The sequence below is a fragment of the Bos taurus genome, chromosome X, assembly GCF_002263795.3.
Source record: "Bos taurus isolate L1 Dominette 01449 registration number 42190680 breed Hereford chromosome X, ARS-UCD2.0, whole genome shotgun sequence".
NCBI classification, from domain to species: Eukaryota; Metazoa; Chordata; class Mammalia; order Artiodactyla; family Bovidae; genus Bos; species Bos taurus.
This window is the reverse complement of record NC_037357.1, coordinates 119,852,980-119,879,341: the sequence shown is the minus strand read 5'-3', so window position 1 is coordinate 119,879,341 and position 26,362 is coordinate 119,852,980. Positions and strand designations below refer to the sequence as shown.

General features: G+C 46.5%; 1 protein-coding gene across 1 annotated transcript in view; it reads left to right on the top strand.

The window, feature by feature from the left end:
• The first annotated feature begins 6,248 nt into the window (after positions 1–6,248).
• PTCHD1 (patched domain containing 1) overlaps positions 6,249–26,362 on the top strand; it is a 53,112-nt gene continuing 32,998 nt past the window's right edge. Inside the window, exon 1 of the mRNA NM_001192881.1 lies at positions 6,249–6,599. Within this exon, the coding sequence (NP_001179810.1) occupies positions 6,249–6,599 (351 nt within the window). The remainder of the gene's footprint in view (positions 6,600–26,362) is intronic.

Sequence of the window (26,362 nt, the reverse complement as noted above, 5' to 3'; positions counted from 1 at the left end):
AAGTTTAAACTCTCTTTAGAAGCCCCCTTTGTGTAAACTTTCTGTGAATACAGTGTTGCTTTACATAAAATTGTTTTTTGGTCAAAACAGGGCTGAGTGCCAGTAGATATTTTATACAGGCATCCTCACACATACACCCACAAAACAACAACAACAACAAAAAAAAAACCTGATGTTTGCCAGGGGACCTTCCCCACTCTGAAAAAAAAAGTTACACTTTTTCCTTCCCTGCATGTGTTCCCAGTCTCCAGAAATCTTACCTGGATGGCATCTTTTAGGATGGCAGAAGCACCCAACACTTAGAAATCTATCAGGGTTATTGAGATTAGGATAGCATAAAGTGATGATAAACACACTATGCTAAGAACCACCCTAAATTGCAGCCACCCAAATATCATTTGCATGACCCTGCTGTGCACAATGATTTCATGGGTGACAGAGATCAGTTTAGGTTTAAGATATATATTAATACATGAAAATATTTTGTTGTTTCTCAGGCAGAAAATGGTGGTGTGATTATTGAAAGCTGCTGCTGCTGCTAAGTCACTTCACTCGTGTCCGACTCTGTGCGACCCCATAGACGGCAGCCCACCAGGCTCCCCCATCCCTGGGATTCTCCAGGCAAGAACACTGGAGTGGGTTGCCATTTCCTTCTCCAATGCATGAAAGTGAAAAGTGAAAGTGAAGTCGCTCGTCGTGTTCTACCCTCAGCGACCCCATGGACTGCAGCCTTCCAGGCTCCTCCGCCCATGGGATTTTCCAGGCAAGAGTACTGGAGTGGGGTGCCCTTGCCTTCTCTGACTGAAAGCTAGTGCTTGACATACTTGTTTCTAACCTTTTCAAACCAAAAAAACTTTTGTTTTGGGTCCACATTCCCTCCACACCATGATCAATCCCTCTAGCATCTCTGAGCAATAGTGAGCCAAGAGACTGATTCCAGAATCTGTAACAGATGACAGAAATTCCCAACCTTGCCCTCCAAGCAGGAATTCTTCGCTTATTTGAGCAAGGAATTTAGCTTCCCAGGTGGTTCATGGTAAAGAATCCACCTGCAAAGAAGGAGACTCGGGTTCGATCCCTGGGTCAAGAAGATTCCCTGAAGCAGGAAATGGCAACCCACTCCAGTATTCTTGCCTGGGAAATCCCATGGACAGAGAAGCCTGGCAGGCTACAGTCCATGGGGTCACAAAGAGTCAGACACAACTTAGTGACTAAACAACACGGTGTTTCCAGTAGTCATGTATGGATGTGAGAGTTGGACCATAAAGAAGGATGAGCACCGAAGAACTGATGCTTTCAAACTGTGATGTTGGAGAACACTCTTGAAAGTCACTTGGACTGCAAGGAGATCAAACCAGTCAATCCTAAAGGAAATAAATCCTGAATATTCATTGGAAGGACTGATGCTGAAGTTGAAGCTCCAATACCCTGGCTACCTGATGTGAAGAGCCGACTTATTAGACAAGACTCTGATGCTGGGAAAGATTGAAGACAGGAGGAGAAGGGGATGACAGAGGACGGGATGGTTGGATGGCATCACTGACTCAATGGATATGAGTTTGAGCAAGCTCCAGGAGATGACGAAGGACAGGGAAGCCTGGCATGCTGCAGTTCATGGGGTTGCAAAGAGTCAAACACGACTGAGTGACCAAACAACAACAAACATTGCATATGCCTTGGCAAATCTCTCCTGCCAAAGACCACCAGGATCATGCCAGTAATTGCACAAGTTGGTTTCATTTTTCTTTGCAGCCATGGAGAACTTGCACCATGGAGAACTGAACGGCATCTCAAGAAGTAGTTGTTAGAAAGGACTTATTAGCAGATTTGAGCTCATGTTAAAGATTTGGGATAAAGTTTAAGGCAGTGGGGCTTGTTCTGGTTTCAGTGCTCTTGGGAAATTGCATAGTTTTATCACTGGGTATCTTACTGAATCTTTATCTGGAGGGACAGAAGACTAGAGCAAGGCTAAAGCTATAATGTGTTTTTCAACATGCCACAGTAGTCTCTCATATTAGCCAGGGTAGAAACATGTTTGATCATTTCTGTGGCTTGGATAAAGTTCCTGTTTTGTCCATGTTCAGACATGATTATGGAGTGTTTCTAACTTTGCCTAGATCTATCACAGTTACAAAATGACCTTATCTGCCATTAGTGTTTGCAGGAATTGATATTGCTCCACAGAACACCAAAGCTTAGCTGTGAGTATCAGGACAGGTCCTAGTAACCCCAAGTCCCAACAGATTATACCAGGCCAACTTGTGGATGGCAGGGACTGATTTTCTTTTTCCCACACGCACATATTCAGTCAGAAAAGACTAGAATGTAACAAATATCATTTACTGTTTGTGATACTCCAGCACAGTGTTAAGTGCCCTACATCTTTAATCTATTTAATCTTCACAGTGACTCTATTGAGTAAGTACAACCAATATTCCCATTTTCCAGAAGTGAAAAGTGTGGCATAAAGAGGTTAAGTTATTACCCAACATAAGCAATAGAGCAAGAATTCAACTTAGCAGCTATAGACCAACAGCTTTAACCTCTCTACCTATTGTAGAGGTTATTGTCTATGTGTACAATAAATTCTGAGCAGAGATTACCTTTTAAAGATGATGGGAGTACAGGGATACAGGTGCCTTTTTCTCTTCTCTTTCTTGTCCTTATTTTCTATATTATCTACAATTAATATGTATTCATTTTCAATCAGAAAAAGGAATAATTTACGAATGTACTTATGGAAGCTCTGTACCCAAGCCAAGGTCACCGTCCTAATGCAAACCCAAGTCTTGGGTGCTGTCAAAGCTCCCCTGAATGTCTGAATCAAAAGAGAAGACATCAAATGGGGAGGAGGCAACGCCCTCTCTGCACACGCGCTTTCTCTCTCTCTCTTACTCCAACTCAATTACTCCAACTCAATTTAGATCATATTAACTGGATTTCCCGCATTAAAAAGTGGCAGGAAGACCCACTCTGGGGCCATTCCGTGTCTCTGAATTAAAGCCGGGAGAGTGGAAGTCCTCCAACATGCCCCATATACAGAAGAACAATTAGGAATTGAATTGGGAGGACTAGAACCAAATACCTTGGTCTCCAAGGAAAGACCCTTTCTTGGTGGGAGAACAACACTCCCACTCGTCAGGTGAGCTCTGCTGAGTTTGTCCCGCTCTAGGACGCAGCCCAGGCACTGAGAGCGGGACGCCAGCACTGCAGCCTGCGTGAGGGCTTACATGAAAGGGCTGAAAATTCTAGGGAGGGCAGTGAACCGAGGTTAGGCGGGAACCATTGGGAGGGACAAAGACTTCACAATGAAAAGAGCTCTGTGGAAATGTTAAAGGTTCCCGATCAGACCTGTCGGCTGCTTTCCCTTCTCTCACTGCGCTGGCGGCAGAGCACACGAAACATCTTTGTTTGCTCCCCGCGCAGAGACCGACTTTAGGCCTCCTGAGAGGTGCCCACCCACCAGCTGCCGCTGGCTCGGCCGCAAAGAACTGGGCTCGCAGTCATTCCCGCTGCCATCGCACCCCCACCCCCCACCCCACTCCCCCGGCCCTTTCCTTCTTTCCGTCTGCCCCGGCCGAGAGCCACGAGAGGCAGCCTCCCTGCCATTTAGCACCTCGGCTGCGCAGTGGTGGGTGGTTTCCCAAAACGTGTGCCCTCGCAGCCGCTCGCGCTCGAGTCGCCGCTTGCAGGGGCACAAGTCAATGAGGCTTTTCCCTCCGCGATCATCGTGAATCAGCAAAGCGCTGCAGAGCCGCGGCGTCTCCGCGGGCAGAAATTAAGATGATGGGGGAAGGGCACAAGTGGAGTGTTGCAGGGGAATTTCTAGCCCCTCCCGGGAATGGCAGTTCGGGGTTGAAGGGTGCGTGGCGGGGGGAGGGGGGGGGGCGATGTCAGCTGGAAGCTGCCAGAGGGAACCTTTGGAAATCGAGAGCGGTGAACCGGAGGGAGCCTTTGGAAACAGAGAGCGGTGTGGGGAAGAGTGAGGCTAAGCTGAGAAAGTGGACGGGAGTCTGGCTAGGCAGGAGGACCCCGGGAGCGCAGGCTGAGCTGAGCCGGTGCGCCCCCGGGGTAGGCAGCCCTGCCGCTGCAGGTGTTGCTGAGGGAATATAGATTGGAGGGTCTGGAGTGGGGGAAGGGAGGAGAGGAACCAAAAAAAGGAGGATTTCCCGGCCCACGACTTCCTGTTTCTAACGTGCAAGTTCCCAAGTTCAGTTGGAGAAGTGGAGGGCCGCTAGGCATTGGGAAATCTGCGATGGGAACGTTAGGGAAATACCTCCCTCAGTCGCGTTCTCCCATCCGTTCCCCTGTCCCTCTTTTCTTTCTCCTCTCTCTCTCTCTCCGGCTTCTTCCTCTTCCTCGTCCTCCTCTCCCCATCCCGTCTTCCTTCAGCTTTGATTAATATGCATGTCCATGCTCAATAGTGCGGGCCACACTCCAGGGACCGCGCCTCCTGTCACCGCCGCCTTTCGCTAGACCCTTGGCACCAAGAGGCCAAGCGGGAAAGACTGGAGGCGTGGGATGAGAAGACCGAGCGCTCAGAGCGCGAAGCCCGGGGACCCCTCTCCGCGCCCCGGTCCCCACCCCCCTAGCTGGACAGAGCGCCTCAGTGGCCCAGACACGCTCGGTCTGCGTGGCAATGGATGGATCCCGCGGCTTGGAGCGCGCAACAAACCGCGCTAAATTGTACCTGTGCGTGGCCGTTCCCGCCGCCGCCGCAGGTCTATCCCGGGCCCGAAGCCGGCGCCCGCCTTCTCGGGGAATTCTCTGGAGGGGGTGTGCGAGGGGAACCACCGTGGCCGCCTGCTAGCTCACGCCTGGCGCGCACAAGCACACGCCCAACTTTGCCGAGCTGTCGGCGGCCCCCCCGCCCCGGGTTCCCCCGCGCCCCCTGCGGCTCAGCACTCTCGGAGACCAGAGCTCTCCATGTCTGAGATAAGGTGTCCCCCACTCCCACACTCTCGCATTTGAGGAGGAGAGGGCAGGGTGGAGGAGAGAAGGGAAGTAACGCTACTGACTCCCTGACCAGCTGTTCACAAACACTCTACGCCCGCAGGGGCGCCCGCTCCAGCCCCGCCAGTTCCCCCAGACCCGCCAGTGACGACAAAGAGAGGAGGAGGAGGCAGTGCGGAGAGGCGGGAGTCCGGTAGCACCAGAGCCCTGGCGACCGGCGGCTCCACGGACTGAACACCATTATCAGCCACTTTTATTACTGGGGTCGGGGTGGGGAGGTTGAGGGGCGCACAGCAGAACTGTCTAACCCACTCTGGAGAGACCCTCATGGAAAACGAGTAGACTCTCTACAGGCGCCTTCGGAGTGGACGTGTCCCAGACGCACAAGCGGACTCTGGTCCCGCGGAAGCTGCAGTGTTGGGGATATTTTAAATGGCTCTTACTTGAGAGGAGGCGTGATTTCCACGTTCGAGCGTCTTCGCTCCCCACCCCCTCTCCGCACCAGCCAGTGCGCGCCACCACCTGAGCCTGGCGAGAGCCGGGGCGCACGCAGTCTTCAGCCTCCTCCTTTCCGCCTCTGGGGGGGATTCGGCTCTGAGCCCGTCCGCCCGACGCCCCCCGGGACAACTCTTTACTTTTTGTTTGGAAAATCAGGGCCATTTCTTTATTCGTCTCTGGGTCTCCCCGGAGGAGGACAGGGGAGGGGAGGGCGCGCGCGGCGGGCCGGGCCAGGGGAGGGGAGTGCTGGGAGGGGAGGGGACTGGGTGTAGCCTGGAATTCTCCGTCCTCGTGTTCCTAGGCTGGCGCGCAGAGTCTCCCCGCGATAGCGCCGCCGCCGCTCCCCGCGCCACCCCGTCGTTGGCTTCGGGGGTCGGGTGAGTGGGGTCATGACGCGCCGCGGGGGCCGCCCCGGGCCCCTCCCGCGCTGAGCCGGGACGCTGCCCCGCCGCGCGGAGCCCCTCGGGCGGGGAGGCGGCGGGGGGTGGGGAGGGCGCACGGGGTAGGGCGGGGTGGGGGCGGCGCGGAGGCCGCCAAGCTGGGGGGCTCTCCGGGCGGGCGCGGCCGCGGGCAGGAGGGCGTGTCTCCGGCCCGAGGGGACCCTCCCGAGGCGCGGCGCGGGACTCCCCGATGGTGGTGCCGCGGCTCCGGGAGAGCACCGGGTCTCGCCTCCGCCGCCGCCGCCGCCGCCGCCGTCGCCGCCGCGGGCGCCACCACCGCCGCCGCCGCCGCCGCCGCCGCCCGAGCCCGCGCCGAGCGTGCGCCTCGCCCTCCTCCCGCGCCCGCTCTGCTCTAGGATGCTGCGGCAGGTTCTACACAGGGGCTTGAGGACGTGTTTCTCCCGGCTCGGCCACTTCATTGCCAGTCACCCTGTCTTCTTCGCCTCGGCGCCGGTGCTCATCTCCATCCTGCTCGGCGCCAGCTTCAGCCGCTACCAGGTCGAGGAGAGCGTGGAGCACCTGCTGGCGCCCCAGCACAGCCTCGCCAAGATCGAGCGCAACCTCGTCAACAGCCTCTTCCCGGTCAACCGCTCCAAGCACCGGCTGTACTCGGACCTGCAGACCCCTGGGCGCTACGGCCGGGTCATCGTCACCTCCTTCCAGAAAGCCAACATGCTGGACCAGCATCACACCGACCTGATCTTAAAGGTGAGAGGGGGGCGGGCGCGGGCAGCCTCTGCCGGCGCCGCTGCCGCGGTGGGGCTGGCTGTGCGCAGGGGTCCGGGCTGAGAGCGCCGCCTCTCCCATCCCAGGCGACTGCCGCAGGGGCTCTGCTGCACCTCGCGCCCCTCGAAGGCCGCCCGGAGCCTCCCAGCCTCCCGGACGGGTAGTGTCCGGGCCCGGCCCGGCCCTGGCCGCCGTCGCCGCCACCCCAGCAGTCGCTGCAACAGTTGGGGCGGCGGCGGCCACCGTGCTGTGATCGGTGCGCTTGTTTTGGATGCAGTGGTCCTGGGGGCGGGGAGGCTGTGGGGTAACTGGGCCAGAAGGAGCCCAACTAGAGAAGACATTCTAGAAAGTCCTGCTACTTGAAAACAAAATACTCTCTGGGAGGGGGGCGGGGGGCGGATTCAGAGAGCCTGCTCCCCTGTCCTCGTTTCTTCTTCCTTGCTCCAGTCGGGGAGTGGAGTGTCTTGGAAAAGGCTGCTCCGAGGGGCTGTGAGTGGGCCGAGGAATGTGAAGCGGGATGGTAAAGAAGAAGTGTGTTCCCAGAAAGCAGGGGCTGCCCTCTTCCCCTCTTCCCCGGGCGAGGTGGCCATCTGTTTTCCCGAGTGGGAAATGATGTTTGTAATTCGCAGTCGGTTCATATTTCACAGTAGCTCCCCTCCTTCAAGATGCAAAAAGTTCTCTGGGAAAGGGGGTAGGTGGTTCACTGGTTCACTTGTATGTGGGTGCGTTTGGGGGTGAGGGTGAGGGTCAGAGCAAAAGAGTAAGGACAGAAGCCAGGGCTGCGTGGCCATGACAAGAGCACAGTAAGCCGAGCAGCTGCTTAAAGGGTGACACTGGAAGAAACAGGTTGTGCCACAGCCCTAGGTGAGAATTTGGTGTAAAAAGTGAGGTCAGTGGTGATAACTTTCAGGAAGTTCCCAAGAAAAGCAGAAGAGTGAGGACTAGAGATGGAAAAGTGAAGACCTTAGGAAAGAAAAGCCAAGATAGGTTAGAATGTTCCATCCCAGTCCTGGTGGGGATTCTGGGTCTTGTTTACTGAAGGTCCTCCTCTGGGGAGGGCACACAGGAACCAGTCCAGCTGGAGCCCTGGGGTGGAGGGGTGGAAGGTGCTGGTCTTGTGTGGGTCCAGATCTAGGATTGGAGGCTGGGTAGATTTCTAATCTACTTCTCCCACCAGGAGTCAGCCAGTGAGCCCAGGGAACTCTTTCCTTTCTTCTCTTTCCCTCTGCAGGTAACCCCCTAGAGACAAGCTCTTTTTCCTCTATAGTTTTCCACCGTCTTTTGTTGACATCAATCAGTAATTAGTAGTGAGGGGAATCTGAGTAGAGACTCAAGGGAATTAGGACCTTCCCACATTGGGTGGCTTGTGATATTTTTAACGACACACACATCATCACACACACTCATCACAGAACCTTAGTAACATCAATCCTGAGTTGTTTGCTTTTCTGATGATTACACTCCCAACATCAAAGTGTTCCCCCCCCATGCTTCAGTTAATGTATTTTGACACACACATAAATACTGCTACAAATGCTTTTCCCAGAAAATATGTAATAATTTCACCATAGGCTTAAGGAAACTATACTTTAGCCAGTCCTGACAGTTAGAAAACTGCTCCATTTTTTGATATATGATCTATTTAAATGATGTTTCTCTTCGTTTTTATTTTTTGAGGTGATGGTTCCACTGGCTCTTTATTTCCCCTAACAATCCGTCACGCAACTGTGATGGGCAGTCACCAGTTACGTTCACTCTCAAGGTTAATGAGACATCAACAGGCACGTCAGATCTCTTTTCAACTGGATTGTTTCTCTCGGATTTGATTTTGATCTGTTCAGGACAGAAAACCGTATTAGACGAGAAAGTTGGGAGTGGAGAGACAGGGAGGCTGGCTTTGCTTCATACCTAAAGGGCAACTTTAAAGGACTGCGGTCTTGTGAGTGAATTGTTTTAAGAAATTGGGTGTTTTTTCATGCTGTAGGTTTCTGGGGAAGATCAATCCAAGTAGACTAGTGGTGAGAACTCATTTCTAGCTGATGGCTCTCTGGTGAAAGTGAATTCACAGAGCTTATGAAAACCCAGACTCGGGCAACTGAGGGAATTGCCTTCAATTTTATATATCCATTGTTTTCTTCTTATATCCAACCTCTCTATGTGGTAGGTGTGGAGCCGGGGGCCAGAAAAATGGACCCCTGGTAGTCATGGTAATGTAAAGTGTAGGAACAAGCACTGACTTTCTTCCTCTCTTTTTCTACGAGAGACATGAAAGATTAGTCCTTTACAAAAGGTGTTAGGAGTGAGAGTCACCATTTTCTACCCTTTCTGGTGTTTCTCTGATACTTTGTTGCTGCCATCAAGGAGACCTGACACTTAACATTGTACACACCACCAGCTGGCCCCTGCCTGTTTTATCACATCACAGGGGAAGTAAAGTGGACAAAGCAGAACCAGGCTTTGAGGCTTTCCCAGGCCCCATGACAAAACTGAAGAAGTAGCTCCCAGGGTTATGTCACGTACTCCTCCTCAGGCTCTGGGCGTGTACCTATGCAATGAAGGCGAGCCTGCTTGGAATATTAGTCCAGCTACTTTCTGATCCAAAACAGACTGAGGAAGGGATGATGACAAACAGTGAACACCCGTTTGATGTTTTTTAAAATATTGGGCTGGCCCAAAAGTTCATTTGGGTTTTCAGCATGCTACTACAAGAAAACCCAAATGAACTTTTTGGCCAACCCAATATAATTGGGAGTATCACAGAAAAAAAAATAATAATCCACATTTGCAAACTCAGCTCATCTGCCTTGGAGGAGCTTTCTCAAATTCGTGCAAGTGACATGACTGCCATACACTGACCACTGACCTCTGCAGTGTAGAATCTGATCACAAACTACAAGAAGAGGGATTCTCCCTAGCAATGGTTTCCTCTGAAGGATACAAAGCAAAGATGTAATTTGGGGTGAAAGTAGGGGGGGCCTGATAATGCTGGTAAGAGGCCAGCCATTAATTTTTGAACCCTTTTAAATACATGTTGATCTTCAAAAGTCTTCATTTTTGCTAGAAGATTAAATTTAGCTCATTATTATATCTTAACAGAAAATCCAGGATGTTCATCTCAGAGCAAATTTCAGAGTAGTGCCTCACAGGCTTATATGGACATGCTTCTTTCTGATCACCTAAAGTGAAGTGTGAGCAAGACCTAGTTGATAACTGATCTGGCTGTGACTACGACAGTACTTGATTTCTTCCAGGATCATCTGTGTAAAGAACCAGTTCAGCTTACTCCTTCTAATAATGATATCACCTTTATAACAGCTTAGTTATAAACCTGTAATACATTTAAATACAGCAAACACCAAAGGGTAGGCAGGCAGAAAAAATGGTGTGGTTCCATTATACAGTTGAGAAAACTGCTCCTTAGAAATTAACTGACATACTATAGAAAAAATAAAAAACTAAGGACAGAACCAGGACTGTGACCCAGGGTTTTGACTCCCAGCCCACTGCTTTTCTCACTATCATATACTAAACTCCTTGAGTGATTTAAAATGTACATTTCTGGTATCCAAATATATTTGATCAAAATCTCATCCCCATCTAACAGCAACAGTAGAATCATAAGGACATTCTCTTGACTGACACTGCCCCGTGTCAATGGAAATCCACTAATACAAAGTCCACGTGCCCAAAGTAATACGTTTATCATTAGCAATATACAAAGAGAATATTTTAGGGGAAAAATCTCTGGATGATTGAACAGCGATTTCCTGTTTGAGTGCTGTCCACAGGCCAGGTCAGGGTGGATTGAACCCCAGTGCTCACTAACACAGTCCCCAGCACATGACAGACCTTCAATAACTGTCTAAGGGATCTGCCCCCATCTGCTCATATGTTTACGTGATGGGCAAAGAAAACGCCACCAGAACTACTCTGAAAGGTATTTTCAAAATGACATTTTTATGTTTACAACTTTATAGGCAGCTTCTAAGGCTTTTCTTCTTCCTAGATACCATCCTTCCTTTCTCTTTTTCCAAGATCACCTGTGTAGTCATATCAAAAACCATCTCAATTTTGAGATTGGGTAGGGGCATCTCCTTCACATCTTGTCCTCTTCTTCAGAAGAACCTCATAGGCTGTTTGACTCCAAACCAAGGGGAGGTCACGTACTCACTCTGCAGACATTCTTTCTGTTACCGGGGAATCTCATTTTGTTCAAATATCGAGTGTCTATGTTATGTAAACTTTTTATGTTTAAATATACTAAGGAGAAAAAAGTTGTGAAATGAGATTAATAGAATTTAACTTGGAACTCTTTAACTCAAGCTTTCCATGAAGGGCAGCACAACTGCTAGCTCAGGGTCACAGAGACCTGGTAGCTGGATCAAGATCTCAGTTTTTCCAAATACTGTCTCAGCACTTTCAATCATTACAGGAAGCGCCATCATTTCTTTCTCTCCAGTCTAAGGATTGGCAAATGCCAGCCTTTTTTTGAGCTTAGGCATTTTTACATTTTTAAAAAATTGTAACAAAAACAAAGAATAATATGAGACAGAGATAGCCCATGTCTCTCAAAGCCTAAAATATTTACTTATAATATTTACATAAAGAAGTTCCTCTACTGTATTCCAAACCTTCTATACTGTATTCCAAATCTCCCTGACTGGAACAATTTCAGAAGTTAATGCTGTTAAATCATCTCTAAGGCAGTGGTTCTGAACCAGGGGGGACTGTGCCCTGCAGGGGACATTTAGCAATGGTTGGAGACATTTTAGCTCACATCTAGGGGTGACTTGCTCCTGGTGTTTAGTGGGTGGAGGTCATGGATGCTGTTAAACATCCTCTGAGTGCAGAATAGCCCCCCACCACTTCCCACAGCAAAGAATGATTTGGTCCCAAGTCCTGCCTGAAAGGGTTCATTTGTATATTTCTTTTGTTCTGTCAGGATTTTTTCATCTGCATTGATTATGTAAAATGAAAAAATGCCAAAGAGACGTTCACATCCAAAAATTTTATAGAAGTTTGACTGGGGACAAATAGTACAACCTCTGAGGACATGCTCGTATGGGTGGTGAGGCAAAGACCAGATTTGCCAGCGTTAACATTCCCCAAGAGACAGCTCTCTTGCCATCGTACAGCTCTGTCCTTTATGGTCCAAATTCCACTCCAGAGGAACCCAGGAAACTGAATACAGTCTAACTGCCTGAATGGTAAAGCTGGCCTTGAGACTGGTCAGAGTGTCTATTACTGGCAGGCCTGGGCCCCAGTCCTGGCCGTCACCCACTAGGCCCGGCTTCTCCTGATGGTACGTAAGCTCCCACTGTGAGCAGTGACCTGCCGAGGAGGCAGAAGGCGGCACTTTATTGCCTGGCCTAGCTGCTTTGCTTTGCTGAACATTAAGTGACAAAGGAAGGGCTTGTATCCAGAGGACAGAGATGGAAGACCCTTGGGTTTGGAAGGCACCTTAAAGGTCATCTCCATTGACACTGGAATGTGCTCTTAGAATCTCGGGGTGCTTTGTCTGGTGACAGGTACTATGATGCTTTGGGTAACCCAAGTCCCTTCAATGAGTGACCCAAGTGGCAAGTACTCTTAGAGAAGACTGAGGCCAGGCTTGAAAGAGTGGTGTGTGTGTGTGTCGGCTGCACCAGGAGCAAAGTAAGGGGAGGGTGAGATCTCGTTTCATTCTCTTTGCATTTCATAGAAGGTGCATCCGAAAAATCCAAGTTCAGTGTCATTCTAGGGTTGTCTGATTTCTAAGCACATGTCATGTGTGTGAATAGCATCCTCCAGTGCCCACGCTGTTTGTCTCATTTAGATTTGAGGTGCCATCTTTTACTCTCCTGTGTAGATAAGCACTGGGGCCAAACTTTGGGTAAACTGCTAATTTAAACTGGAATTTAAATATAAAGCTGTCATGTGAGAGGAAGCCCACCTTTTTAATGGCTCAGAGTATCTTGACAGATGCCACATTAGAGTTAGAGAAGGAGGCTTTTTTTTTTTTAACGAACACAAAGACTGAACCTCTCAGGATTCACCAGACTTACAACCCTACTATAGCAGCTGAGCATTTAGCCGGTGACTTCCTGTGATAATAACTAAGAGAAGGAGAAGAAAGCTAACAGAAGTTATTTGCTTCCTGCCTGAGAGGTTGCAGCATCCCTGGCACACGAGCTCGGGGATCTAATCAGCTGTGACTCTGTGGTATACGCCATCTGGTACCTGACTTTGGGGCTCAGTGTGAGCCCCAAGTGATACCTGAGATAGGCTTGAAGCAGACCTTTGAAGTCACCTGCTTGCTAGCACATCACAGCAAGCAGGCCTGTCTGCAGCCCTGCCTGTGCTGCCGCCACATGCCCGGAAGGCCACAGAACTTCCGAGGAATCCTGCCAGACTGATTTAATGACCAGCAGGGGAGGTGAGTAATCTCTAACCTTTAAAAGACAAAAAAAAAAAAAAAAAAAGGAAATCAACACCAGTTGTTATTTCATATGGGAAGCCCTGAATAATATGTCATACCTTCGACTCCAGAAGTCATATTTTGAACAAAAGAAGGCAGTGAGGGAACAGGGAAGCTATTTTTATCTTCGTGCTCTCTAAGAAGTCCTCCTGAGAATATTGTTTTGGGTATTTTGAATGAGCCTCTTTGTTAGGTCTTCTACTTTAGGTTTACCCTGTGGGCTTCAGATATGGTCAAGGTGAGGACTGGAGTGCTGCCTTGGGATGTGATATCCCAAAACATTGGCAAAGAAGTGAGGACATGAAGTAGAGAGTAGCGGGAAGCCAGTCCAAGGGAGTGTTCTCAAACAAGCATCCACTGTGAGCACCTGGTGCCCAGCCTCACTGGGGAACTCTGGGAGATGCTGGATAACTTCTGTACAACTTATCCCAGCTATGGGTAAAGGACCCGGCTGTTCACCACTGCCCCCCACCCCCCATCCCCAGCCACGTCTCCAGCCACCATTAGTTGATCTGGGACATGAAATAGTCTCTAGCGATCCCAGATGCCACATGTGTCCCTGTAATCAGAATTGTTTTTGTGGTTGCTCTTTTATGAAAGTGAAAAGAAAGTGAAAGTGAAGTCGCTCAGTCATGTCTGACTCTTTATGACCCTGTGAGCTGTAGCCCACCAGGCTCCTCTGTCCATGGGATTCTCCAGGCAAGAATACTGGAGTGGGTTGCCATTTCCTTCCCCAGGGGATCTTCCTGACCCAGGGGTCGAACCCAGATCTCCCGCATTGCAGGCAGACGCTTTAACCAAGGCACAGGCAAAGAGCTGCGGGCGTTCCCGGTGAGTGGCCTTGACCTGTAGAGGTGAGTGAGAGGAGAGAATGTGGGTGGGACTCCGAGAGCATCTCCACCCATCTAGAGACAGACAGCCAGGAGTGTAGGGCCTGCATTGCTAAGGGGTGTTCCTCGCTTCTGGGCAAGAATCATCTAGCATAGCTGTTCACTTATTCCTGAATTTTGATAGGTAACTGCCGTTTTCAGTTTTGCCACTGGATGGTGGTAAAGAGGATTCCAGGCTGGACCTGGACACTACCTGGATGTGTGGTTTTATAAGGCAGGCCCCCACACTTGAGTGGCCGGTGTCCAGCCCCTCTTTCCCTCCCACAGTCCCCTTCTTCACACATGTACCTACCTTGTTCTCTCCCCTAGAAATGCATTCACTCCTTATCATGAGGTCAGACTTACATGCCTACTTTATGAGGCCTTCCCAAATTCAGGGCTCCCTCCCTCCCTTAAATCCATCTGTCTTTCAGTTATATCCACATTCTTTAATGCTTAATTAGATAGTATTATATAATTTGTTTCCCTGATAACTCAGTTGGTAAAGAATCTGTCTGCAATGCAGGAGACCCTGGTTCAATTCCTAGGTCAGGAAGATCCCCTGGAGAAGGGACAGGCTACCCATTCCAGTATTCTTGGGCTTCCCTTGTGGCTCACCTGGTAAAGAATCTGCCTGCAGTGTGGGAGACCTGGGTTCGATCCCTGGGTTGGGAAGATCCCCTAGACAAGGGAAAGGCTACCCACTCCAGTATTCTGGCCTGGAGAATTCCATGGACTGTATAGTCCATGGGGTCACAAAGAGCCAGACATGACTGAGTGACTTTCACTTTCTTTCATATAATTTGCTGTAATGTCATGTGATACTTTCTCTTAAGCAACATCATAAAGCTCTTCAAGGGTAGCACCATGTCTTATACACCCAAATCTCTCCTAGAAACCAGTATAACATGGAGTGTGCAGCAGGTGCTTAATAAATTGTTGCTGCTTGACGGCTCAAAGGATATAGAATGTGATATGCCTTCCCTATTCATTTATTTTGCTCAAATATAATTTTGCCAGATAGCATGGCCATGTGATTTTTTCAGATCTGTCTTTATTTCTCATCCTTGATAAATTTTGGTTTCAAACTTGATGATAAGCAATAAGCATACATTCTGCCTCAGGATCTGCTGACACTTACTTTATATGAGGAGAAACTCATATAAAGAAAAACCAAGCCCAAACCCTGAACACCTCTTTCGCTTCAAGTAGTTTGGCAAGGTGTAAACTTGACCTTGGTCTCCAGGGGTCCATTCCCATTTGGGAAAGCAGAGCACTCTGCAGTTCCCAACAAACACCCTCAAAGTCAGCTGTCCACTACACACATCCTTACTTGCATAAAGTGAAGTCTCAAAAACCACTGGCCAAACCCATACTGAAATGTAAACATGAAACACATTTTTTTTTAAATCAAGGACAAGTGGTTTTCACAGCTATTAGCATCAGAGTTCAAGAGATCACTGTTGTGATGTCCTTCAGCCTTTCATTTTTCAAGAGGGAGCCCAGGGTAAGAGAAAGACTTGTTCTTAGAGATAAACTTAAAAAATGATGCTGGTACAAAATCAGTGTATCTCTGGTGAGTTTAACAGACACACTTGTTGTTCAGTTGCTAAGGCACGTCTGACTCTGTGACACCATGGACTGCAGCACACCAGGCTTCCCTGTCCTTCACTATCTCCCGGAGTTTGCTCAAATTCACATCCATTGAGTCAGTGATACTATCCAACCATCTCACTAGAACTGTTCATTTCTCAGCATTCGAGATTCCTTTGCCCATTCTTCATGGGCTCCACAAATTTGTTAAATACCATGGCTTTGTCAGTTTCTTATAACTGTCTCAATAAAAAATGCATCTCTACTAAACAGCTAGCATAAATGCTCAAAAATTTTTTTCAGATGCTCAGTACCTTAACTTTTGGGTTCTGCATTGTTGTCTCCTGTTTTTATTCTAGTTGTGGTACAGCATGTAGGCAAGTAGTCATATTGAGTAAAGACTGGCTGCTCTTAGATGCTTTATGCCCACACAGCACCTGGGCATCTCGTGAAAATACAGATTCTGATTCAGCCTGGGGTAGGAGCTGCAGTTCAGCATTTCTGACAAGCTCTCTGATGATGCTGCTGGTCAGTGGAGCACAACATTGAGGAGCAGGGCTCAGATCTGGCTGTTGTGAACAGAGCACTGGAGCTGGAAAGCCAAGCTCAAATCCCATTTCTCCTAAAGATTGTGACTTTGCGGAAGTAGCCTAACATCCGTGAGAAGCAGGTTCCTATCTGCAGTGAGTGTAACAGCATCCTGCACACCCGCTCAAGGTGAAGGGTGCGGTGCAATAACGTATGTGAAGGCACTGCATAACCATTTCCTTCTGTAAGTGTGTTACCATCATTTGTATTTACTTTGAAAATGGCTGTTATTTCTGCATATATGCCAGCTCTTTCAGAGCCATTATTGCCTGTTGAGTAAATTCACATAGGCATTTTTTTCCTTTGATCCAAGAGGCAATAATGGGTGCTCAATCTACATTCTCAATACTCACACTGGCAATTTGTTGGTCTTTAACGACTCCATCTGAGTCATTACACATGATTGGATTCATCGTATGCTGAGCATACAGCTCCTAAGTTCGCTGGTGGGCAGAGCCTGTCAGTGGAGATGGGCAGATTGCATCTCAGCTCATTGAGGTGGTTTCTCAGGGCTCAGAACCTCTTCTTCACGCTTGCCAGGGCTTTGCACAAAAAGGAAGCATTCACTTCCTGTCCAGAAGTACCTTTGGAATGAAAACCTCTGGGAGGCTGAGGGGTCCTGTGTCAAGGTTCTCTTCACTATTTTTCACAGGCCGCATGCTAGAAAGGGATTGTCCCGAAACATAGGTGAGAGAGTCAGTAACTCTCCCCTCTCACTTAATTTACATGACTACAGTGCTTCCCTGGGATCTTGCTCACATAAGTAGATCTGCAAGCACTTCAAAGGGAGGAGTGTGTCAGAATGGCCAGAGACCAGGAGAACCAGGCAAAGTGATAATTCTGAAGCCCTTTGAAACTGTGAAATGGAAAATTTTGCTGACTACGGGTTTTAGCCATTTAGGTCAGTGCATTTCCCCATCTTCCCTTTTCTACAATTTCTTTTCAAAGGGTTAGGAAAGAAATCTACAATTATTTAGGATCAAAATCGAATCCACCAAAGAAAACGTCTCAGCCTTCCTGATTCTCTACACCTAAACTCTTCACATGAAACTAACCTCAGGTTAAGAGAAGATGAGCAATTCTTCTCAAATTTGAATATGCTTTCAAATTTCCTGGGAATTTTATTAATGTTCATATTCTGATTCAATAGGTCTGAGACAATAGGCCTGAGCTCCTGCATTTTGAACACACTCCCAGCTCTGCTGCTGCTGCTGGTCTGAGAGCCATGCTGACTAGATCAGTGAATTGGTGGACCTGAAGAAGAGCCTTTGTGTATCCTGACTAACTAGTACCATTTAACTGCCTCCATACTCTGAAGCAGTGGTTCCTCACCTTGAGTGGACATCCCATGGAGGGCTTGTCCAAACAGATTTCAGATCTCACCCCAGAGTTTCCAATTCTTTGGGTCTGGAGTGGGGCCTGAGAACATGCATTTCAAACAGGTTCACAAGGTGATGCTGTACCTGCTGGTCCAAGGACCACAGTTTGAGAACCACTGATATAAAGCATCCTAGTAATTAGCTGCCAGGACTAAACCTAAAAATGCCATTTCTCTCTCAGTTGAAACCTGGACAACATATACAGCAGGGTGAAAGAGTTATTTGTTCAGCCGTTAATTCTGGGTGATGTTGTCATAGCTAGTATGCAAAGGATACTGTTTAAGCCTGAACCTTGAAGCTGGCAGTTTAACGCATGCGTATTGAACAGAGGGACCTGTCCCTGCTGTCTGTCTCCAGGAGCTGGAGTTTAGGAGAAAGGGGCTGAGTAGAAGAAAAGATGCTCAGAGATGAGGGAGAGAGAGAGCCCCCACTTCACACATATACAGTGTGGATGGTGTTGCTACCATCACTGTATGATTCCCAAAGCTTCCTTCCTTCCAGAAGCTTCCCACACAGGGCCACCTGCCATTTGCTGTTGCAGAAACATAATTTACATCAGACCAGAAGGCAGAGCAGGTACAAATAGGAGCTACATGCTGTGTTTCTGAGACAAGGGCCCAGCTCTGTGGTTGCCAGAGGTGAAGGGTCCATGGGGAGGGCCCTGGAAGCTACTGTTCAGTTTCGACTACTGACTGATGTCAGGTGCAGTTAGAGGTGAAGTCGAGCTGGAGCGAAGGTTAGTGAGTACTGATTTTGGAACGGTGGAATCAGCATTGTTTCAGAGCCCTGAAGTTCTGTGTTTGACGCTATGAACCATCAAAGTGTCCATGATAAAGTCATTTATCCTCTCTGGGGTCTTAATTTCCTCACCCATAAAACTGGATCGGCAATATCATCATCATGGTGTTGGAAGAGAGAAGGAGACACAATGTGTGTAAACAAATTGTAAAGTGCAGCATGCCTAAAGCCACACAAATCTCCCGGCAGCTGCACTGAATGCACACGTGTTTGTCTGGGGCAAGAATACAAGCTCCTGGGGATTCCTAGGGGAGACGACTAACCACCTTAGTCACTCAGCTGACACATTCCACATTACCATCTCCTTTTATAAAAAGTGCCTTTACCATCAGTGACTGCCTTTTACTAACCAGAAGCTTTGTTGACATGGCCTCATGCTCCCAGATGATGTAATATTACATTAGTCTGTGTTGTTACTTTGAATTACCCAAGGAGAATTTTAAAATAGCATATCTGATCATCCATCATCTACACTTCTAAAGCCTTAGACCTACACTGTCCAATTCAGAAGCCACTAGCGATGTGGCGCTATCTGATTTAAATTTAAATTAGCTAAGATGAGAAATTCATTTCCTCACTTGCACTAGCCACTTTTCAAATGCTCAATAGCCCCATGTTTCTGTAATAGAGAGAACAGGTAACATTTTCATCACCAGAGAAGTTCTACTCAACAGTGCTGCTTTTCACCAATGAAAAACTGATACATCACATAATCTAACAAACAAGCAGAGGAGTCCAGCAGACTTCGAAAGAATCATTAAAAAATAACTACCCCAGACTGCCCCCATGAAATAGAGAAACAGACAAGTAAGGCATGGCTCCTTGTGTTGGATGGCCTTGAAATAACATTTCAGTTAGTAGCAGAGTAAGCTGAAGCTTTCAGTTTCAACATGTAAAGAGCTTGGAAGTTGTCATCCCCATCCTTACAAAAGGAAAACTCTAGACAAACTGAAAATAAATGATTTTTCTTGAGCACACCGGAGAACTGAGGTCATGGGGCAAACTGACATCCCAAAATCTGCAGAGGCAGTCACGTCCATAGATACAAAGAAACGATCTGCTTACCTGGAACAGATGTCACTGGTAGAAACACTTAATTGGTAATTTTGACCAAGTGCACGAACCTTAGGGTGGAGTAACAGGAGAGTGGGTTACAGTCTCTGAGGGATGAGGGAGCTTATACTTTCTTAAGCTTCCCCTCCAGAAACCCCACCAGATACCCAAGGAAAAGATCTGGCAAGAAGTGGAAGAGAAGTCATCCTCCTGAAATTCACCCGTCTTCTCCATAACGAAGGGCTACACTCTAGGGAAGAGGACTTTGTCAGAGCACAATTCTAAAACTTTATCCTAAGTTTCTCCTTCCCACAGAAGCCCCTATAGCTTTTCTGTCTCAGATAAGTTGAAGATGGGGAGTTCACAGGTGTCAGGAATTTAAGGAAATAGATGCTGCAGCCAGGAAAAGGAGTAGAAGGCAAGGGAAGAAAACTATACCACTGGAGAAATATCTGTGAAGGCCATAGCCCCAGGGCAAGGCCCACTTAAAGACCGAGATTTCTTCAAAAGATTACAAAGCATTTCCCTTCCCAACACCCTACCACCACAGCAACAGGACTCCAGTATAATAACAGTGAGTTACAGGTGAAGAGCTGCAAGACACAGATTCTCTCTGAGAAGGAGTACTTAGGGAAGACAGAGTTAAGAAAAGAGACAAAAAGAATAACAATAGAGAAATTTGAAGCTCCTGGCACTTAGAGCCACAAGAAACATTAAATACATCCAACCTCATAGATTAGCATAAGTCTTTACTATAAAACTCCATATAACTCTATTTACCTCAGTTCCCACAGACTGATACAACATGTCCAGCTTTGGGAAAAAATTACAAGACATGCAAAAGAGAAAAAAATATAGTCTGAAGAGACGAAGCATCAGAACTATACTCAGATATAATACAGATGTTAGCATTATCAGACAAGAAATTTAACTACAATATATCATGAACTTTAATGGAAAAAGGAGACAGCATCAAGAACAGATAGATGCTGTAAGCAGAGAGATGGAAACTCTCCAGATGAATCAAAAGGAAATGCTAGAAATCAAAAGTGTAACAAAAATGAAGAATGGCTTTGATTGGCTATCATCAGTACACTCAATACAGCCCAAAAAAGAATCATTCTATTTTCATCATATATTAAAACCAGAGAAGGCAAAAAAGTAAAGGGGAAAAAATAATGAACAAATGCAACAAATAGAGAATAGTTACAACTATGGTAGATATTAATCCAACCATATCAATAATTATTTTAAACATGAATGGTATAAATATACCAATTAAAAGGCAGTGATTATCAGAGTGGATCAAGAGAAAACAAGACCCAATTCAGTGTTGTCTACAAGGAACCTACTTTAAATATAAAGACTCAGGTTAAAAATGAAGGGATAGAGAAATCTGTATGTATCTTGCTAACACTAATCAAAAGAAAGCTAGAGTAGCTGTATTAATTTCAGGTACAGCTGACTTCAGAACAAGGAAAATTATCAGGAATAAAGAGGGGCATTACATAATGATAAAGAGGTTAATTCTCCAAGAAGACATTAACAATTCTAAACACATATACACTTAAAAAACAGTATTAAAGTACATGAGGGAAGAACTAAAAGGAGAAACAGACAAACCCACTGTTATAGCTAGAGACTTCAACATTCCTCTGTTAGTAATTGACAAAGCAAGCAGGCAGAAAATCAGTAAGGATATGGATGACTGTGACAGAAGTAAGGGCCAGGATGTCTAATACTCTGGGGAGAGTCATGACCCAAATTTTATAAGGATAGTTCTTACAGAAGTATAGGGGTTAAGTTGGAGAGGCAAGATGTTAGAGAGGGGGCGATCTGCTCCTCCACCCATGAGAGTTAATGTAAGTTTGTAAGTAAGAGGCTTTGAGTAGAATAACTGCAGAAGGAGAAAAATGGGGCGAGATTAGACCATCATTTTCCAAAATGTGTTTAGTAAAATCTTCTGTGATACTGCAAAAAAAAATTGGGTTCTGTGACCAAATAACTCTGGGAGACAATGCATGTAGTAGCCTATATCAGATGGCCATATTGAATGCATATTAGCATATCAAAAGCTTTTAAAAGTTCCTTTGTAAAGAAATCTATTTAACTCTACCCAGTTCAGCATTTCTGAAATTTGTTTTGATCATGGATACTTTTTGCATTTTTGGTGACCCTTATTAATATCCCAAGGAACTAATGTGCTTCTGAATATAGACTGAAAATACCACCCCAAAAATAGGGAGATGGAATCAATAGGATTTGACATTCACTGGATCTGTGTATTGTTGTTGTTCAGTTGCTAAGTTGTGTCCAGCTCTTTGCACCCCATGGACTGTAGCATGCCAGGCTTCCCTGTCCTTCACTATCTCCTGGAGTCTGCTCAAACTCATGTCCATTGAGTTAATGATGCCATCCAACCATCTCATCCTCTGTTACCCCCTTCTCCTCCTGCCCTCAATCTTTCCCAGCATCAGGGTGTATAAAAAAGGGAAAAGGATAATGTCGGCTTAGAAGTTTCATAACTGGCTAAGGAGAAAGAGGAGAAGGATGTTAACCATAACAGGAAACAGATGAAAAAATTTGCAGGAAAAGATTCAGCTGTTGTATATATGCCAGTTGAAATATTGCCGTAATATGTATTTGCAAATCTTTAGAAGGCAGATGGAAATTCAGATTAGGAGTTTGGAAGAGAGGGGAAGTATTGATGTGAACTAAGGATTGGTCAGCATAAAGATGACAAGCCAAACTGTGAGATGGAACTCACTGCCCAAGAAGAGTTTATGAAGGTGACAAGATCAGAAGTGCTAGAGATAGAATCTTGAGTAATATTAAATTTACAAAGTATATCTTCAGTTAGGTAGATACTGGAAAGCCAGGTTGAGAGGTAGGAGGAAAGGATACAGTTGTACCATGGAACTCATCATAGGAGAGAGGGAGGGTTTTGGTCAAACCACACATATTGAGCACCTTTGTCTGCCAGATACATAGTCAAGGATATAGCAGTGAGGAAACCAAGCCCATGCCTTAATGGGGCCTACTGGATTCACATGAAAACCTCAAAATGCTTAACCATCTTAAGTATGTTGAAAATACTATTTAGACTCTGCATGATTGACTTCACTGTGTATATCTGCTGAGAGTTTAGGAAAATGAGGACTGAAAAGTTGTCATTGGATTTACCTGCTTTGAAGTCATCGTGGACTTTGGTAGAGTGCTGGGACAGAGTCCAGAATGGAGTGGTTTGAGAAGTGAGTGGGAGGTGAGGAAATGAAGTTAGCGAGCATGAATCACTCTTTCAAGTGCAGTAAGAGACAGCAAGTGTAAAGAGCTTCTTAAAGGAGAGCTATGGCAAGAGTTGGAAGGGGAGTGGGGTCAATGAGGCTTTTTTAATATGGGAAAAGACATAAGCACATTTCAAAGCTCACGGGAAAGAACTAGTAGAAAAAGCTTGAGGACACAGGAGAAGAAGAGATGAGCAATACTAGGAAGAAGGAAAGGAAAGCCAGAACCCAATGTAAGCAACTGCTCTTAGAGGGAGGGTCATGGCCTTGATTTTCACATGAGAGGAGGAGAGAAACGGATGGATGTGGGTATTTTTAGAGACAGTGGCAGCCAGTTGTGGATAATTTCCATTTGATGGCTTGGGATTTTCTCTGCAAGATACTCAAGGTCAGCAGCTGAAAGTCTTGTCAAATGCTGAAGAAAGTGAGCCTCTGCCATGATAACTATGGGCTTGGAGGCCAGTCGACAAGGGAATGCAGAGACCAAGTGGTAAACTGGAGGCAGTCTGTCTGGAATTTGGGTATGAAAGTAAAGGGACTATCTCTTCCTCCCTTTTTCTTGAGATGGGCAAAAAGTATTGGGTTGGTGAAAAAGTTTGTTCAGGTTTTTCTGTAACATCTCATGGAAAAACTCACACGAAATTTTTGGGCAGGCCAATATAAAGAAGAAATTAAAGTGCAAGTGAGAGGCAAGTTGAAAGAGCGCACACTGTTGGTGGTATTAGTCGCTTAGCCATGTCAGACTCTGTGACCCCATGGACTAGCCCGCCAGGCTCCTCAGTCCATGGGATTTCCCAAGCAACAATACTGGACTGGGTAGCCATTCCCTTCTCCAGGGGATCTTCCTGACCCAGGGATGGAACCTGCATCTCCTGCATTGCAGGCAGCTTCTTTACTGTTTGAGCCGCCAGGTAAGTTAGAATTCACACTGAGTACATTTAAATTTCAGAAGAATATGAATCATATAAAAGCAAAGATTTCTTAACTCCAAGAGTTGTCTGGCATTTGAATGGCTCATCAGAGGAGATTGAAATGACCCTGAATGGTTCAAACAGAGATTGGGATGGTGTGATCTCCAAGGGTGATATGGCCTTAGAATTCCATCACATATCTCAGTGGTTTTCAGCACTGACTACATGGTAGAATCCTGGAGGAATTCACACATACCATGCCTAGGTCTCACACCCAGGGACTCTCATTCCACTGGTCTGAAAACAGGGTGGCCTACTCGAAACGTGGTCTACATACTGACAGCAACAGCAGCAGCATCTGGGACTTTGTTAGGTCTGCCAACGCCACCAAGGTTCCACCCAACCTACAAGACCTGAATCTGTTGTTACAAGACCCCAGCTGAGTTATGTACATATTAAACTCTGAGAAACGCTGGATTGAAGCATGGTATAGAGCAGGGCCAGTCATGGGTCCTTTTTAAATTCCCCTAGGAATTTCTAATGTCCAACCAGACTTGAGCACCACTGCTACATACAAAATGAGATTCTTTTGCCACTGTCTTAATTAAGCTCACATGATAAAATGGCATAGTATTATACACACATACACACACACACACACACACACACACACACACACAGAGTATATGTAAAAACTGGTGAAATCCAAACATCTGTAGTTAACAGGCTTGTACCAAATCTGTTTCATGCCTTTTATCGTATACTCTGGTTATGTAAGATGTTTTCATTAGGGGGAAGCTGAGTGATGAATACATAGGAACTCTGAACTGTAACTACAACTTCTTGTGAGTCTTAAATGACTTTAATATAAAAAGTTAAAGAGAAAGCATTTTAAGCTAAGAGAAAGCCTGCCTAGGATAAGAAGCAGCTGTTCTCCATCATCATCTAAGAAATAAACAGGCTCCATCATTCACTCGGAGCGGAGCCATTAGAGGATTTAAAGCGGAGGGATGACAGGTTGGGATTTGTGTTCTAGAAAAATAAATCTGGTGGCAGTTTGGAGGATTGACTAAAAGCAAAAAAGATGAGTTAGGAACCTGTTTCTGTCATTCAGATAGGTGATAAGGGCTAGAACCAAATCAGGAGCAATGGAAATAGAGCACGCGAGGATGGACTGGAGAGACCGGGAGGGAAGATCAGCAGGATTTGATGAATGGTTCTAGGACTGTCAACCTTGGCTACGTTGTACCCGCCCTGGGAAGCTTTTTCAGATAGAGATACCCAAGCCTTTGCCAAGGGGTGCTGATGGAAAGGTGTGAGGGGAGCCCAGGCATGTGAGTTTGTGGACTCCACAGGTGGTTCAGATGGGCAGGGCTGAGAGCAGCTGGCTCCGACTGAGGAGGCGGGAAGTGCAGGGTAAACCTCACAGGTTTTCAATCCAGTCGTGCTGGAACCAACAGAGGATGAGGAGGAGGCAGCAGAGAGACAGCCAGGATAAATTAGGGAGGTAGTCCGTCCTCTCCCGTTTGTTTTGAGTAAAATTTGTAAAACGCTTGAGTTAAAATGTGTAAAGCCATTATCCTTGCAACCTAGCTGTCTTCCCATGGCATATCTAAGCATATGCTTTTAAATGAAAATAAAACCTTAGTTCAGTCGTTTCTGCCATCCAAACATAACTTCGGCTTATTTAAAAACGACAACAGCAGAAATTAACATAGTGTTGTACATCAATTATACTTCGGTTAAAAAGAAAAACCAACGACAACAGCAACATTCTCTGAAGGATTTATACAAACAAATCTTCAGGAAGCTAGGCTCAATGCTTTGAGAACAAGGTGAGAGTCCTTGTCTTGACTGCTAGTGGCCTGTCTACATATTCTGGAATGCCCCTCCCCACCTTTCTCCCAAATCTTTGCAGATACCGCTCTCATTTTCTTCTGAACGAGTCTCTCCTTTGGGGTTGGTGTTTGGGGTTGGTGCGGCTGTTTTTTGGAATTCACCCAAACACTCACTCCTCCTCCCCCCCAATCTCCTGGGCCAACAGGGCAGCAGGTGCATTGAAGCCTCTGCAGTCAGCACTCACTGCTAATAAACCCCAGATTCCAGGTACGGGCTTCAAGAGACACTCACTGTGCCCTCAGAGCTTTGAGTCAGAAGCAGCCAATGGCTAATGGTTTATCTTTTTCAGGGTGACCCCCCAAAGCCACCAGTCCCCACCTCACATAAACAATCTGGGGTTTCCCCACTGAGAGTCCCTTGCTCCCTACTGGGAGCTCTCTGTCTTCATAAACTTGTGTGAAAAACACCATGAATACGTTTCCATCTCAAAACAGTCTTTTTTTTGTTGTTTTAGCATTTCTACTTTCCCCATTAAGATATTTCTGCCCCTTTTTTTAACTTAAAAAGTTACAAAGCTCACTACTATCCAAAGCTCACTATTATTCTATAATAATGCAGAAGCACTTCATAACATATAAGACGCACACTGTGGAGTATAACAGTTATTTAAATGGTTAATGTGAGATAGAAAACACTAAGGTGGCATTTACAGGGCTACTACTGTGTTTATGTCTCAGCTTTCTACTAAGTATGTTATTTACAAGGTAACAGAGTAATGCCTAAGTTTATGCATTTTTTAAATGAACCCAAACTTAGTTTGAGATCTGAAGGCTATTTTATATTGATTCTGATGCAGCCACTTCAGCTTGAAAAAGGAGAGAGGAAATGATAGACTGAGAATTTAAAATCTCTTTATTCCTAATTCCAATATCCTATTCTTTCTAGAACTGCCTTTATTAATAACTGCCTGGGTA